Raw genomic sequence first — 15945 nt, forward strand, 5'->3', positions numbered from 1 at the left:
CACATACAGCATATATTTTGAAAATATTTACATGTATATATTTATATTCATATAAATTATATCATATATTTAATATATAAACGTAACATATTTGTCTTAAATATATACATGCATGTGTGTGTATTTTTATATATATATATATATATACACAGCACATACACATATTATGTAAACAAAAACTTATCTGGGATGCGATTAATCGCGAATAATCATTTGACAGCACCAAATAATATAAATATATAAATGTATATACATGTAAATATTTTCAAAATATATATTGTATGTGTGTGTATTTATACATGCATAATAAATAAACACATTACACATACATTTATTATGTAAACAAAAACTTTTATTTTGGATATATATATATATATATATTTATGTAAACAAAAACTTATCTGGGATGCGATTAATCGCGAATAATCATTTGACAGCACCAAATAATATAAATATATAAATGTATATACATGTAAATATTTTCAAAATATATATTGTATGTGTGTGTATTTATACATGCATAATAAATAAACACATTACACATACATTTATTATGTAAACAAAAACTTTTATTTTGGATGCGATTAATCGCGATTAATCGTTTGACAGCACTAATTATTAGATATATTCATATATATGATTTATATAGCATTATTTTTGTCCATTGTACAGCTTCGGTATATATATTGTATAATTTTACATAAAATATTTTCTGTTTTATTCTATTTTTATTTCATAGAGAGAGCGAGAGATTTTTTTCTATTTTATTCTATTTTTATACATATATACACACACACACACAAAGTATATATATTTATCTATTTATCCATTAACATATTTTTTGATAGTTTACTGTATTGTTATTATATTCTATTTCTTATTGTGTCCAATGTTGGGTTTGTTTGTACTGGCATGAGGAAATGTTGGAGCAGGTCACATATATATATATATATATATATTTTTTTTAAAAGCATAAAAGGTTTAAGTTCAAAAACATATGTTTTCACTTCTGATACATTGCAAAAAGAACTATTATTTAGCATTTTGATTTCAATATCAGCTCTTTCTTTATTGTCAGAGGTGTGCACACAGGAAGCATGTTTGACACTGGTTTTTTTTTCTTTTCCCCAGGGGGCCGAACCCCAGTAAGGTTTTACAGCAGTTGCTTGTCCTGCAACCAGAGCAGCAACTCAGCATCTTCAATACGCTGCGCAACCACTTACAAGAACAGGGCATGCTGCCCCCTGCTGTGGAGGAAGCCCAATGACAGACGTCTCCAGCTTATGTCCTGTTGAACTCAGTAAGCATCCATCCATGACTGACTGCAGGAGCACACTCCCAACAGACCACAGGAGCTCCCTTTCAGTGAGAGAGAGTGACGCCGGCTGCAAACCAAACTCTCACTTTTAACCCATTAGAAACTCACCAAATGAAGGAGCAAAATGACCACAAGGGGGCGAGACGGTTCTCTTAGCATCAAAGGTCTTCCAATCAATAACCATGCAAAATAAAAGATTCAAGCACATGGTAAGTGAATGTATAGCACTACAGGAAGTGACAGAGTGACATCATTGTACTGGTTTTGTGATTCTGGCCTGGTTTGCCAAATCAACAACTCATGGTTTTTGAGATGCCATAATACTCATGGTTAACATTTAAATGTGAGCTTAATTTATAACGGGGGTCCTAAACTCAAAGCATTACAAAACAGTGAATCTAAAACAGAAGCATGTCTGTAAGTCCTACTGTTACTGCTTAAAATAGCCATGTTCCCTTTCCCATTACACACTGTGTTTGTGTGAGCGCTAAATTAACTCACGTGTGTGTATATATCATCATATGTATTATTGCACATAGATATTATACACTAGATCATATATATAGAGATTATACATTTATGAATATAATATATAAGGCTTAACAAATTCTATAAAATAGTAAGTTATGAAAATATGCAAAAAGACCTAGATTTGTCTTATTTTCTTAAATCTAGCATGATTAAACCTCTCTAGGGGTGGAGAATAACTTGAGCAGGTTGTTTTCGGGGGAAAAACAGCCTTTTTGAGAAGGTGATGATTTGCGGTGTTCCCCTCCGTGACCATTGGTTTTAGTTGCACTGTAAGTTAACTACACAAGTCGAAAGATTCAATTAACTTTTCAGGTTTTAATATCAAAAAACACTGGTGCTTTGAGTAGATATCCAATATCTGAAAATATGTAAACATGTTATTAGATTTGTTTTTTTTATATTTTATTTTTACAGTATCCCTCCCTGAAATATAGTTTTTAGCTGCTCGTTTTTAAAAACCTTGTTTTTTTATTTTAATTTGTTGAAATCTTACTGAATTCTTTACCAAACAAATGTGTACCAAAGCACTGTCAATTTTGCTGTGAAAAAACAAACTAAATCTCACACCACAATTAACATTGTCAAATGCTACAATCTTACAGTAGAGAACAATCCTATAACAGATTGAACAAATTAGATATTTATTTAGGCACTTACATGAACAAAAGTAACATTACTACAGGTTATCATCACACTTTTTTAGGCTTTTAGTTAAAAGAAGTGGATTTGTAATAACCTGTGACCTTCGCCCTAATTACACATCGGGACTCAGTCGTGTAGTTTGGGACCAGTTATCGATGGGTGTATTGTAAAACCTAAAAAAAAAAAAAAAGGCAAGTGTGACCCCTTACCTTATTCATTCCTGTCTGCAATAGGTTTACATGTTCCTTTCCTTCACATCTGCTGTCCAGTAGATGCAGTCATGTGAGAATGTTGTGATTGTAGTAATATGAATCCTATCAGACCAAAAAGAGACTGCACCTCCAGTTGTCTATAGCTTATTTTGTGGATGTCACAGTTGTATTAGCAATTTAGTTTTTGAGAGCTGCTGTACAGTTTAAGTTATGTTACCCAACATATAATATTGTGCAAGCTTATACTGTTCAGAAGTTTAGCTGAAAATGGATTGCAAATTACTTGCTCATAATGGTTTGTTATTTGTTGTTTTAAAAAATGGGAACCTATATTTATGTCTGTTTGATGATTTTCAGATTTTTTTTTTTTTTTTATTAAAAATGTTCAGTAGTAAATATTTACCAGAAGACAAAGAAAGTAATAAGTTATGGGCAATACTGGGGAAAAAAAGTAAGAATTATTATTATCATTATTGTTATTATTGCAATGCTACACTTGGTGAATAAACTTCACTTCTGACTTACGCTCAGTGTGGTCACATTCATTACATGATTTCAGTCTTCCACCAAAATTGCAGTACTTCTGCAAGCAGCACTTGAGTTTATTCTCAAAAGTGTATCTTTGTTTGTAGTTAAACAGTAACATTTGGACTGACACAGCTACAGTGGTTCCCAAAACCAAAGCAGAATCCTAACAGACTTGATAATGTGAGGGTAATAAAAAAATCAAGAAATTAAAATGTTTGACAAGTGCACTTTACATACAACATCTTATAGTCAGTATGGTAATAACATTTAGATGAAATACTAACAAAACAATCTCAAATGCCACGAAAACAAAACACCTCTTATAATGGCTTATGCATTTTATCATTATCTCGACATGCTCCATTCAGATCAGAGTGTAAGTGCAACAGTGACTTCATTATTTATTCTAAGGTGCATCACTAGTTTCATTGTCAGGTGAAATGAAGAGTAGATTTATACAAGCACATTGACAGAGCATTCACCTAATGCATGTGGTTTTGGACGTTTCTGCGGTTACATGAAAGATTTCCTCCAATAGAATGTATAAAGACCTGAATTGCAGCTCCAGATCAAAAGCACGAATAACATAAAAGTGCAAAATAATTAATTAAAATAAAAAAATACCAAGAATATAATTGTAATACTAAAACCCACATAACTGAACATAACCTAAAACACTTTTGTAGTTCTTACTGATTGAATGAAGTGAAAACCTCTGTGTAATTTAATTCACATTAAAATATAAACATAAAAACACTGAGACATCGTTTTAACATGCTAATAAATCCAAGGCTTAAAAACATTTTTGTGCATTTCTGTAAGGAGAAAAAAAGCTCTTGGGCTCTCCTCGGACCACTGCTATGACACTGAAGACTCATCATGATGAAGACCTCATCAATCAGTCCCACAGTCTATTAAACTAAATGAGAGATTTGACCGATATGGACGTCTTCTACAGCACAAAGCTATCAGCTGCAGTATTAATTATAAACAAAAGCGCCGAGAATCTAGCCTAACCTTAATTTTAGGTTAAACATTGAGGCGTTTTCTTCTTCGTTCACTGCTAAGTCACTATATCATTAATGGGCAGCTGGGAGTCCTCTTCCTCTACTGGAACACTGTCCAAATCGTTCCTCGCAGGACAGAAGAGCCACCTGAGCAGCACCAGCGCCACACGGACCAGCAGCCTCAGTACAAGAAAAGCAAACGGTACGCCAATCTCCATCATGTGAAAGATGGACGTGCTGAAGCGGCTCAGGACGCAGGTGAAAACGAAGGTCCCGAGGGCCACGCAGGGGTAGAGCGAGAGCTTGGCCAACATAAAGGCGTGCTCTCGTCCACCGTAGCGCACATACGGGTGCAAAGTCTCGCGTTCCGTGAAAAGTGCCGTTACCCACATGGCTAGCTGGAACAGACCGGCGAAGAAGATGATGACGCAGCTGATCTGCACGGCCTCCAGCTCATTGCGGGAGCCTCTGGGAAATTCATGCGTGAGCTGGTAGGCGAGCGGCAGGCCGCCCACGAAGGCCAGGGAGAACGTGTTGAAGAGGCCCATGAGGCGCGTGGCCTTTGTCACATGCAGGAAGAGAGAGTGATGAACGAACCAAAGCAGGCCAATGGTGGCGAAGGAACCGAAGTAGGCCAGGTACTCGGGACCGTACTCCTGAAGCGCAGCGACAAGGTTGTTGTCAAACTCCTTCTTCACCACAGACGGATCAGGCACGTTGTCTTCACTGTGTAAGACATTAACAAGGTGTTTAAAATGATGTACCAAAGAGAAGCACTGGGCAAATTCTTGGTTATTGCACAGTATTTGAACACCTAGTGGACTGTTGGATCCAGTAATGACAAACTGCTTTGGAGGGATACAAACCAAATGTCTAAGATGAGCAGTGTGGCTACGATTGCATACACCCCATCACTGAAGGCCTCCACTCGCTCTTTACTCAAAGGTTCACTGGGATGGTAGGTGTAGAAGGGCACTGAATCTGGGCTGTCTTCCACCTGACCTGAGGTTATTTAAAAAAAGGATATAATGCAGATTGCAATTGCTCCAATTACACTACAGTTCAAAAGTTTGGGATTTTCAAAAAAAAAAATAAATAAATACAAAATTGAGCAAGAATGCATTGAATGATGATTTCCATTTCAAATAAATGCTATTCATCAAAGAATCTAAAGAACGTATATCTCAGTTTCCACAAAAATATTAAGCAGCACGTCTGTTTCCAACATTGATAATAAGAAATGTGTCTTGAGCAGCCAATCAGCATTTTAGAATTATTTCTGAAGGATCATGTGACACTGATGACTGAAGTAAAGGCTGATTAAATTCAGAATAACTAAAAAATAAATATATATAAAATAATAATATAATATATATAAATAAAATGAAAATGATTATTTTAAACTGTAATAATATTTCACAATATTACCGTTTTTACTGTATCTTTATCAAATGAATGCAGCCTGGTGAGCATAAGTGACTTCTTTCAAAAACATTTTAAAAAATCCCACCAAACCCCAAACTTTTGAACAGCAGTGTATGTATAATGATAAAATATGTATGCAATATAAGAATAAGAGAGTACAGTTTTGTGAGATTTTGCTCTTACCACCGATGGCTTTACTCTGGATCCATTTTAAACACTGAGCGATGTATGGCAGGAATATGACAATAGCCAAAATAATGTAGGACTGCCAGAGGAAAAATATATAAATAAATATTATTAATTAAAATATTATAATATAAAATATTATAAATGTTATATACGTTATAATGTGTGTGATTTAAAATTTGTTTTTGTTTTAAGTTTTATTTTTGGCATTTATGCCTTTATTATGATAGGACAGATCAGAGCTGACAGAAAGTGAAGTGGGAGAGAGAGGGGTCGGGAAAGGTCCTCGAGTCAGGATTCGGACGCTGTATGTCGGCGCGCTGCCCACAAGGCTATTGGCGCTAACTAAACATTTTATTTTTACATAATAAAATAAACTGTATAATTTTAACAGTAAATACATTTGTTAGATTTATATAAACACTGTAATGAACACGTTGTGAAAGCGAAACTACTTTGTTTGGTCTTCCAAAAGAGGACGATATCTGCTTCGTCATGCCTGGAGCTGATCCGTGCTGGTTGCTGAGGAAATACTACAACTTTGCGCAGTGGACAGGGCATCACAGTATGGTAGGGGCGTAACATTTCCGTCACACGCTTGAGGTATTCGGCCAATCACAACGCACTAGATAGCTGGCCAATCACAGCACACCTTGTTTTTCAGACCGATGAGCTTTGTAAAAATCAACGCGTTTCAGAAAGGCGGGGCATAGAGGAGAAACAATATTGTACAGTATGTGGAAAATAATGTGTTTTTGTAACCTTAAACAGCATAAACACATTTCATTACACCAAATACACAAAATAATGTTCTTTTTAGCAGCATCATATGACCCCTTTAAGCTCAAATCCCGTACCACTTGGATAAAGATGGCTGAAAAGACGCTGGCAAACAGGCACATGATAGGAACCCTCATGATGACTTCAAGTATCCGTCTCTTATAATAAGCCTGATTCTCAGACATTTGGATCTGATCATTGAGAAGGAAAGGATGGCTGAATCCATACAAGACAATCAAGGCCTAAAGACACAAAAACATATGACTGTCAAACAAAACTCAAAGCATCTTCTGCTGGTTATGTTATTCAGCACATGCAAGCGTTCTCACCTGAATTAAACCAATCACCATGACACAAGCACAGAAGAGGAGGATGCCGAGGGTATTATTAGGGAATGTTGCCATGAGAGAGAACTAAAAGAAGACAAACAAAAAATAAACGTCATAAACGGAGATTTCCCTTAAAGACATACGAGGAGGCAAAAGGGAAGTAGTCAAATAGTGCTGAACTAAGCAATCTTTCAAAACATCAGTAGAATGACTCACTGTGTATGGTAGAAAGGTTATAAGCATCATACATGCCTGAAATAGAATAGAATTGAGATGTTGAAAAGTCACCACACACACTTTAAATATGAATATACAGCTACTTTACATTCATTAGGAGGAATACTTTTGTTGGTGTTCTCACCAGATTAAGCAGTGCAAGAGTGTCGTCAATACGCTCAATGACTTGAAACAACCTAAAACCAAATGCTTAATGAAATCTTTATGCAAATGAATGAAAACAGCAGTTCTATGAAGTTACTACTTTATAGAATGTAGTGCTTGAGGGCTCTCACCGGATATGTGCAGCCCAAGCAACAGTGACAATCAAAAAAGTCATCAAGTAGACAGCAACCTTGGTGGTGAGCAAAGCCTGAATACTCAGTTTCAGTTCCTGAATATAGAGAGATCAGTTAGGAGATAAAAAATACAATAAATGTGTGTTTAAATTGTATGTCTTAAAGGAACAATTCACCCAAAAATGATTTTCATACATTCATGTTTACATAAACCAGTGGTGCTCAAACAAGGACCCCAATATTTTAAAGCCCTCAAGGTATTTCTGAAACATCTGCTATAATGACTACTCATTTTAAAACTTCAATTACATAAAGCAGTAGTGGCAATAGATTTAAATGAGTGCTGTCAAACGATTAATCGTGATTAATCGCATACAAAATAAAAGTTCTTCTTTGCATAATGTGTGTGTTCTGTGTATATTTATGTATATATAAATACACACACATGCAGTATATGTTTTGAAAATATTTACATGTATTTACATGTCTATATTTATAGTCATATAATTTATATTATATATAAATATATTTAATATATAAACATAGCATTTATGTAAACAATAACTTTTATTTTGGATGCGATTAATCGTTTGAGTTGTCCTGCTGCCACTTGGAAGTGTGCTGAGGCCCCCTAGTGGGTCCCGGGTCCAGATTCCCTAGTTGAGAACCACTGCTCTAACTAAACCAGTATGACTTTCTTTCTTCTCTGACACAAACAGAAAAGACATTGTACTTTATTTTGTGTTTGTCTGCCTTCTGTGGAAATCTCATTGGTATAGCTTTAAATGAGGGTGTGTATAACGACTACATTTTCATTTTGGGGTGAACTATTCCTGGAAGGGTGACATAATGTAACTTTTCACCTCATTATCCTGAAATTTTGTATGCGCAACAGGCAATATCTGTGAACACAAGAAAATCGTGACACGCTTTAAAAAAACATAATCATACAGTATATATTTAATAAACCCAGGCTTTGTGTGGAGAACAGGTGATTCATAGCGGTTTGTCATATACTAGCGGACGTCAGTTGAACAGTGCATTCAAAGCAGCAAAATGTCCCATGCCTTTTGTCTAAAGGCTGTCTGTCTGTGGGTTTCCTCACCATTACAGTGGCGATGATGGAGATGAGCGCATCGCTGTAGGCGAGCAGGCGGTGTGATGACTGCGTGCTACTGTATCCGTCCTTCTCCGACGACGCGACGCTCTCCAGAAAGGATTGCGAATGATTCCTCGGCGTCCGCATCTTCTCCATCTCCTCGTCATCGTGGTGCTCGATTATTTCGCTTTCATCATTCTCTCCCATGACCGCGGCGGTGTGGGGTGTCAGTGGACGGTGCAAGCACGAAGCCACAGTAGATTTGTTTGCAAACACCGATGACACACTATCAGCTGACCGGAAGTTATTTCGTAATGACCAGAGAAATAATGTTAACTAATGCTGCGTTCAAGTCCTCCTGGGACGTTCGTACTTACGAGTTGACAAGTCGTAATTACGACGTCAGGTGCGTTCAAGTCAGTTTAGTCGGCACAAGATGGCGGTGTACCTTCTTTTAATAAATTACAAGAAAATACAACAGGGTCTGCATTTTTTACTTGGATTTCAGCTGCGTAACAAGAACATGACCAATTTAAGTTTATAGGACAACTAAACTATCAATTTAAACAAAAATTTAGCGTCAACTACAGACGTTGCATCCATTGATTCCGCCATGTTTCTCATTGACACGCCCCAACTCGGAATCTCTGGGCTTAAAGAAAATTTCGAGTTTCCCACTCGTAATCACGACTTTGTGGTGGCGTTCATGTGCGTTCAACTCGTAAACACTCTCTCTCACACACACTCACACACACACACACACACATGCTGTATTAATTTATTAAAAAATATTAATTTATTCTTAAAAATAAATAATTTTATTTTAATTTTACACACACACACACAAATATATATACATATATAGTTTAGAAATTGATTTATGTTTTTATTATGATCTTAGCACATATAATTTACCTAAATTCTTCACTGAACTGTTGTGAACCGGTTCTCGTAAACGGACAGTTCTGTGAGTCGGACCCAGAGTTGCCAAGTCCGCGTATTATACGCGACTTTGGGCTTCTGTTTTTGTAAAGTTGCTTGAAAAAATCCCCGGGTCGCTGGTTGCGGTTTTTTGGGTTTATTTTAAAAAATATGGTTGCTTGTTAGGAAAACTATAGTACCAGTCAAATGTTTGGACACACGAATGGGAAAGTGTCCAAACTTTTGACTGGTACTGTACTTATAATATACACAAAGAATATCGGCCGATATATCGGTATCAGCCTTTTTTTTTACTCCCTAATATCGGTATCGGTATCGGCCCCAAAAAACCCATATCGGTCGGGCTCTAGTATTCTCCAATGCATTGATTGACACTCTGTCTGCTCACAGTTAATAGCCAATCAGTGCAAAAAATATGCTGTAGCATAATTTGTCAAATATTCCGCCCTCTCCGCACGCGCCTTCTTTTTGAACGTGATTTTTCTTCAATGAGGGATTGAAGAAAAATCACTTTCAAAGAGAAGGAGCGTGACGCTGTAATCCAAGCGATGATAGTAGTAGACGTAGAGGAGTGGGATGACTTTTTTCCTTTATAAAATAGCCTAATTTTTAATTGTTACAATGTTTTAGTAATGTATTAATTATCACGGGCTGTAAAAAAAAACAAAAAAACAAGTAGGCCTATACTAATACTAAGAGTAGATTTGGTTCGAATAGCCAATATTTTAGTAGGCTATAAATATGTGGCTATGTTACAGCTCCCCTTTGAAGCTCGTGTTTTTCTCCTTTTCCATCTGTCCAATCCTATTCTGCTCACAGGTGATTGGAGAAGAGTTTTGTTCCTGCTTTGTTGCAGTTTGCTGATTTTTGTAAAATAACTGATGGTTTTGCTTTTCAGATAATAGTTTCAGTTTAATATGTTGCGGGCTCATTTATTGGTAATAAATAATTGATAATAAATAATATTGATGATAATAAATTATCAAAAAATATTGGGCTTGTTTTGGGCTTGTTTTTGAAGCTGCAGTTGCTTATTTGTCTCGCGAGAGTTGGCAAAAGCATTGCTAAAAATCACAGGTGAATGAATCAAACAAAGAACAGCCTAAAGCCTGGCTCACACTACAGGATTGTTAGCCTGATTTAGCCCAGATTTTCCCCTCCCGAGAATCGGAGCAAAAATCTTGTCGAGCACCTCGATCGGTCCCAATGTTCGGCGCGGATTATCTGGTAATGTGAGGCGTTCACCGATCGAATTTTGCACCTCCCGATCTGCTCGCACACAAATCGGGGCCGCCCCAATCATATCAAACATGTTTTATATTTAGTATTTAAATCGGGATGATGATGGCTATATGATTACATCAGTAGCCTACTTTCTCATTAGCCAATAACACCGCAAAACAGCTGCTGTACGGCTCCATTGGATAGTGGAGACGGATTAAACTGCTTCTTGAAGTTTTGTAGTAACACAACTGTCTGTATAATGTGTCGAAAACGTATCACAACAGGAGAAGGAGATGCGCTGGGGTGAAATCGCCTCAGTTTTGAACATACAGGGTGAGTGCAGAAAGCTGCTAGCAAGCTAGCTAATATGTAAACATCACTGAAATATAAAGACGATCTGCTGCGTGAGATCATGTGAGGCGCTCCTCTGGTACGATAATCTTAATATCTTGTAGTGTGTAATGTGCCACGATTTTCAAATCTTGTAGTGTGTTCATGTTTAAGAACTGAGGGAAGATAATCTGCAAAGATTCTCCTTATGTGTGTGCTGCAACCAGATTTCATAATCGGTTAGGATTTTAAAACTCCTGTAGTGTGAGCCAGGCTTTAGGTGAAAGATCAGACTTCTTTCAGTTCAGCTCCATTTTCAATAGTTTCGGGGCAATTTTTTTCTCTTCGTCCATGTTCCCACAAAATGTGATTTCCCGTTGTTTACGATTCAGTATGAATCTGCGTTTAAACAATGTTACGATGTCAGAGACAAAATCGAATGCTGAATTTTAACAATGGATTGAGAAAAGACTAATGGTTTGAATTATTGGGTCGTTGAATTGTCAAAGACAAAGTTTGACGGTTAAAGACAAGCTAGATCAAAGATCAAACTGGCAAATTAAATATAAGCAGAAATGCGAAGTACCACTAGAGGGAGACCAAACTTTATGTTTCAAAGGACTAATTTGACTGTCCTAGGCTAGCCAACTGTAGAGACACGAAATCACCCAAATAGCTGCCAGTTTCTGCATTATTGACCAGTATGTCACTGTAATGGAGGCAGCAGAATTTGCCAGCACTTTCTTGAACAGCAACCATGCACTTAAAAGATCAATTTGACAGTGTATGTTTGTGAATCGTCACAGATGACAGTTGTGTCCCAGCAAGCATTCAGTGAAATCCAAATCATGAGGCGTAGCGTATCACGCTAGAAGTTCTAGAACTACATGCTCCTGTAATACTGTTTGTTTAAAAAGTGAAAAAAGAGATGAAGAAGAGAGAGAGGAGAAACAGCATAACGGCATGTTTTGATGAGCCTTTTCAGTCCCTGCAAATCAACACAGTCCCAAACAAAATACTGGGAGGCAGCAACAGAAGAGCTCCTTTTATTTTTAATGGAATTTCAATCAAAGTGGCCAATTAGAGAATGGAACAGTAACCTAGCAACTAACAGTCAGTCATTCCCATTATCAATTGACTGTACAACCAAATATCACATTATACATGCTCATGCGCACCTGCATGAAGCATTTGTTAGTAAGAACACAAATTATATTTAAAATTTTATTTTAAAAGGGTGAAAGTCAATAAACCATAAAACTGAGGGTGAGAGTTTAAATAGATCACATGTGTGATTTATTAATAATAAGAGCTTTGTTCTATTGAAAACCAATCAATTCCTGAAGATACTCCAACATTATAAACATGACCAGAGCAATATACAAAGACATCCATCGATCTGTCTAACTGTTGTGGTGCATATAACCCTCATCTCTATTTAAAATAAAGCTAATCAATTTACCCGGCATTGTGATCCTCCGATGGCATATTCCATCTGTTCCTCTGTAAGTAATTTGCCACCACTTGCTTTTAATTTCTGCAAGCATTACATTTAAAAAAATATATATTATTCAATATGTCTGCCTTAATTAAATGTTCTGTTAAGCCTTTTTCTAAGGAGACATCTGTTCACGCCATTCATTCAAGTATAACGTTTATTCAATACAAATCAGTGACATACTCAAAAGCTTTAGATGCTTTCAAAGCCTTTCTGTTGTTTTGCTATTTGCTTTTTGTTGTTATGAGATTTATACTTAATTATAAACGACATACGGAACCCCTATACTTAGCATATTTGACAGAAAATTATGCATTCGGTTAAACTGTTGTTCACATAATTCATTAATGCCTTTACTGCCATATTTGGCAGCCCATTACATTGATTTCTGCTGGTGTGTTGTTTTTGTGCTAACTCAACAGAACTGTTCAGCATTATAGCAGCATAATGCTGCTGAACACTGACATTAATGACTGTTCACATAACTGCTTTTTGCTAGTCAGTAAAGGTAGTCAAGCTCTTAAGCTCAATTATACTGTGCAACATTAGCAACCTTATAGTGCCTGTGCATGACCTCTGTGATGACCTTTCAATCCTCCTTGCTTTTTTGCTAAATGGATTATGAAGTGGAAATGAGAGTCTTAAAGGAACACTCCACTATTTTTGAAAATAGGCTCATTTTCCAACTCCACTAGAGTTAAACAGTTGAGTTTTACCATTTTCGAATCCGTTCAGCCGATCTCCGTAGCGGTAGCACTTTTAGCTGTAGCTTAGCATAGATAATTGAATCTGATTAGACCGTTGAAAAAAAACTTTAACTCTCTTTTGCATCAGTACGTCAGAATTATCTGCACATTATTTGGCACAGGTTTTATGCCAGATGCCCTTCCTGACACAACCCAGCAGCACTGACAGTGCACAACTGATGCAAACCCAGTTCTGGGTCTGAGTGTGCTATAGACTTCCTGAAAAGTAAAGAGGAATGCCAAAACATTTCTGGCTGCAGTATAGGTCTTAAACCTTGCCTTCTCCATGTAAACAAATGGGACAAATGGGAAATGTAATTACACTTGAAATATTGTCTTTTCTACCTTGGCCTCCTAAGCTTGCCTTTTCTACCCACTTCTTACCACTCTACTTTTATTATATTACTTTTATTAAAAGTACAAACATTCTACAAACTAAAACCATCCTAAAGTTTGCATATAACACTTACTAAAACAATCCAGGCCGAAATCACTCATTTAGAACCCACCATGAAACAATAGGTGAGTACCATTTCAAACAGTAAATATACTGTATATCCGAAATGCTACTAATAAAATTTATAAGTCAAGTCAAGTCAAGTCAAGTCTGCTTTATTGTCAATTCTTCCACATGTACAGCAAATACACACAGAGAATTGAAATTGCGTTACTCTCAGACCCTTGGTGCATACAGATAACACTAACAGTAGAACATAAATACAGATAGATACAGATTAAATATAAAATACAACTATACAAATAAGGTAAAATGTAAAAAAATATATAAAGCAGCACAAGGCACATGGCAGATAGAGTGCAAACCAGTGAAGTAACAACAGTGCAGATATAATGATTTGTAGTGCAAAAGAGCTTATTTAGACTGATTAAAGCTAAGCTTGGCGATGAAAAAATAATGAGCATTATCAATGACAGCCTAAATGTTTCTATTGACGTAGCCTGTTCATCACCATAAGGAAGAAGCCTGTTAAACAAATCAACACAAACTAACAGCCAGTGCACTGATTACAGGGACTATGGTCTGTATCTCGTCTATGTAAAGTACTGCCAGCCCAACCTGTCTACCTGTCAAAACAGCAGTTAAACAACTGTATTTCTATACATTCAACTAGAAGCAGCAACCAGGCATGCAGTCTTATGTCGCCAGCATATCAACGTACAAACCACAGTGTTTTATTCTAATAATGCTCCCTGTTACATAATCTTAAAGTGCATCCAGTGAGTGGTTTTGATTTCCTGAGAGATTAATCCTTCTTGAAAGTTAAAGTGAAAATCATTGTAATAACTTAGACTAGAGTCATCTTCATTGAGAGGAACAGATTGAGACATAATCCTTCCCTGATGACCCGGGGTCAGTCTGCGCTTCAACGCACTCCATACACACACAAGTTCAAGTTCAGGTTAGTTCATTTCACTATCACAGCACTAATTGTGGAGATTTACAGGTTTAACATTGTATCCAGGCCACAAGCTGTTGGGCAAAACTGAGACGTTGCTTTAAAAAGTGGAAATTTCCTAATTTGTTTGCTAATCCATACCAACTAAGGTCTGAGGGAAGAATATAGGCTCTTTATCCTTATGAGCTGCTTTGGAGGTGTCACTAGATCATTTGATCTCATGGCAGCGGACAGCTCTTTGTCTTTCTGGCTGGTTTTTGAGAAAAGGAATGTGTCGTAATCACATGACCACATCAGAATGTCCATCAAATGGAAGAAAATGTCTTGCTGTCATCCTGCTGTTCTGAGCCAGAAATGGGACAGAAGTAGGTCAGCATCACATCTACTTCCCGTCCTGTTAATCTGTAATTCGTAGAGTGGCTCTTAATTGCTCTTCAGTCAGGAGCGGCTGTGGAGGGAGGGCTGCGGCGGCGGTTTTTAAGGAGCACAGGCTGCATTAGCAGGCTAGGCAAATCCCTTTCTGTTTAAGTGAGCAGCAGAGATAATTAGATGATTACCTGATCAGAGAGAGGCCAGCAATGCAGAAACAATGAATTAGAAAAGCTCGAGCCATAACAGAGGACCACAGTTCTGGAGAGGGAATATGACAGTGTGACACATATTGAGGGAATGTTTAGATTGTTTTTCAGTATGCCTACTTATAGATTGTGGAATGATGTTACACATAGCAATGGCAAAAACCAGTGAGTCTTAAAATGGCTCCGACAGTTATGAAGAATTAAATGAAAACATTTAAGGTCCACTGGAACAAATGGAACTCAGTTGCTTCTTTCTTCAAAAGGGGTTATTTATAGCTGAATGTCTATGCTGCTATAATATGAAAGTAAATGGTGACAAAAGTTGTCAAGCAGTATTTTCTGTGAAGAGAAAATATATGAAAGTGAATGGTGACAACAGCTGTCAAGTACATTATTCAGAGATTGATATATATATACATACATATTTATATATTTATATATATGGAGATACACTCTTAAAAACAAAGGTGCTTCACGATGCCATAGAAGAACCTTTTTGTCTAAATGGTTCCATAAAGAACCTTTAACATCTGAAGAACCTTTCTGTTTCACAAAAGGTTCTTTGTGGTGAAAGAAGGTTTTTCAGGTTATACAAATGTAAGAAAGAGATGGTTCTTTAAAGAACCTTTGACTGAATGCT

The 15945-nt window shown here is 36.7% G+C and overlaps 2 protein-coding genes across 2 annotated transcripts in view; one reads left to right on the forward strand and one right to left on the reverse strand.

Moving 5' to 3' along the window:
* Window positions 1-3228, forward strand: part of cds1 (CDP-diacylglycerol synthase (phosphatidate cytidylyltransferase) 1) — a 21605-nt gene extending 18377 nt beyond the window's left edge. The window contains exon 13 of the mRNA XM_016453597.1: window positions 1132-3228. Within this exon, the coding sequence (XP_016309083.1) occupies window positions 1132-1267 (136 nt within the window). The 3' untranslated portion in view covers window positions 1268-3228. The remainder of the gene's footprint in view (window positions 1-1131) is intronic.
* On the reverse strand, window positions 3046-8891 carry LOC107663387 (endosomal/lysomomal potassium channel TMEM175). Its single transcript, XM_016453596.1, has 10 exons — window positions 8579-8891; window positions 8337-8375; window positions 7471-7568; window positions 7320-7371; window positions 7175-7210; window positions 6959-7042; window positions 6707-6871; window positions 5847-5928; window positions 5105-5240; window positions 3046-4964 (listed from the first exon to the last, which is right to left on the reverse strand). Exons 1-10 carry the CDS (start codon window positions 8777-8779, stop codon window positions 4295-4297), a joined length of 1563 nt encoding a protein of 520 aa, XP_016309082.1. The 5' UTR covers window positions 8780-8891; the 3' UTR covers window positions 3046-4294.
* Between the last annotated feature and the right edge of the window lie 7054 nt (window positions 8892-15945).

The sequence above is a fragment of the Sinocyclocheilus anshuiensis genome, unplaced genomic scaffold, assembly GCF_001515605.1.
Source record: "Sinocyclocheilus anshuiensis isolate Anshui unplaced genomic scaffold, SAMN03320099.WGS_v1.1 scaffold1531, whole genome shotgun sequence".
Taxonomy (NCBI): domain Eukaryota; kingdom Metazoa; phylum Chordata; class Actinopteri; order Cypriniformes; family Cyprinidae; genus Sinocyclocheilus; species Sinocyclocheilus anshuiensis.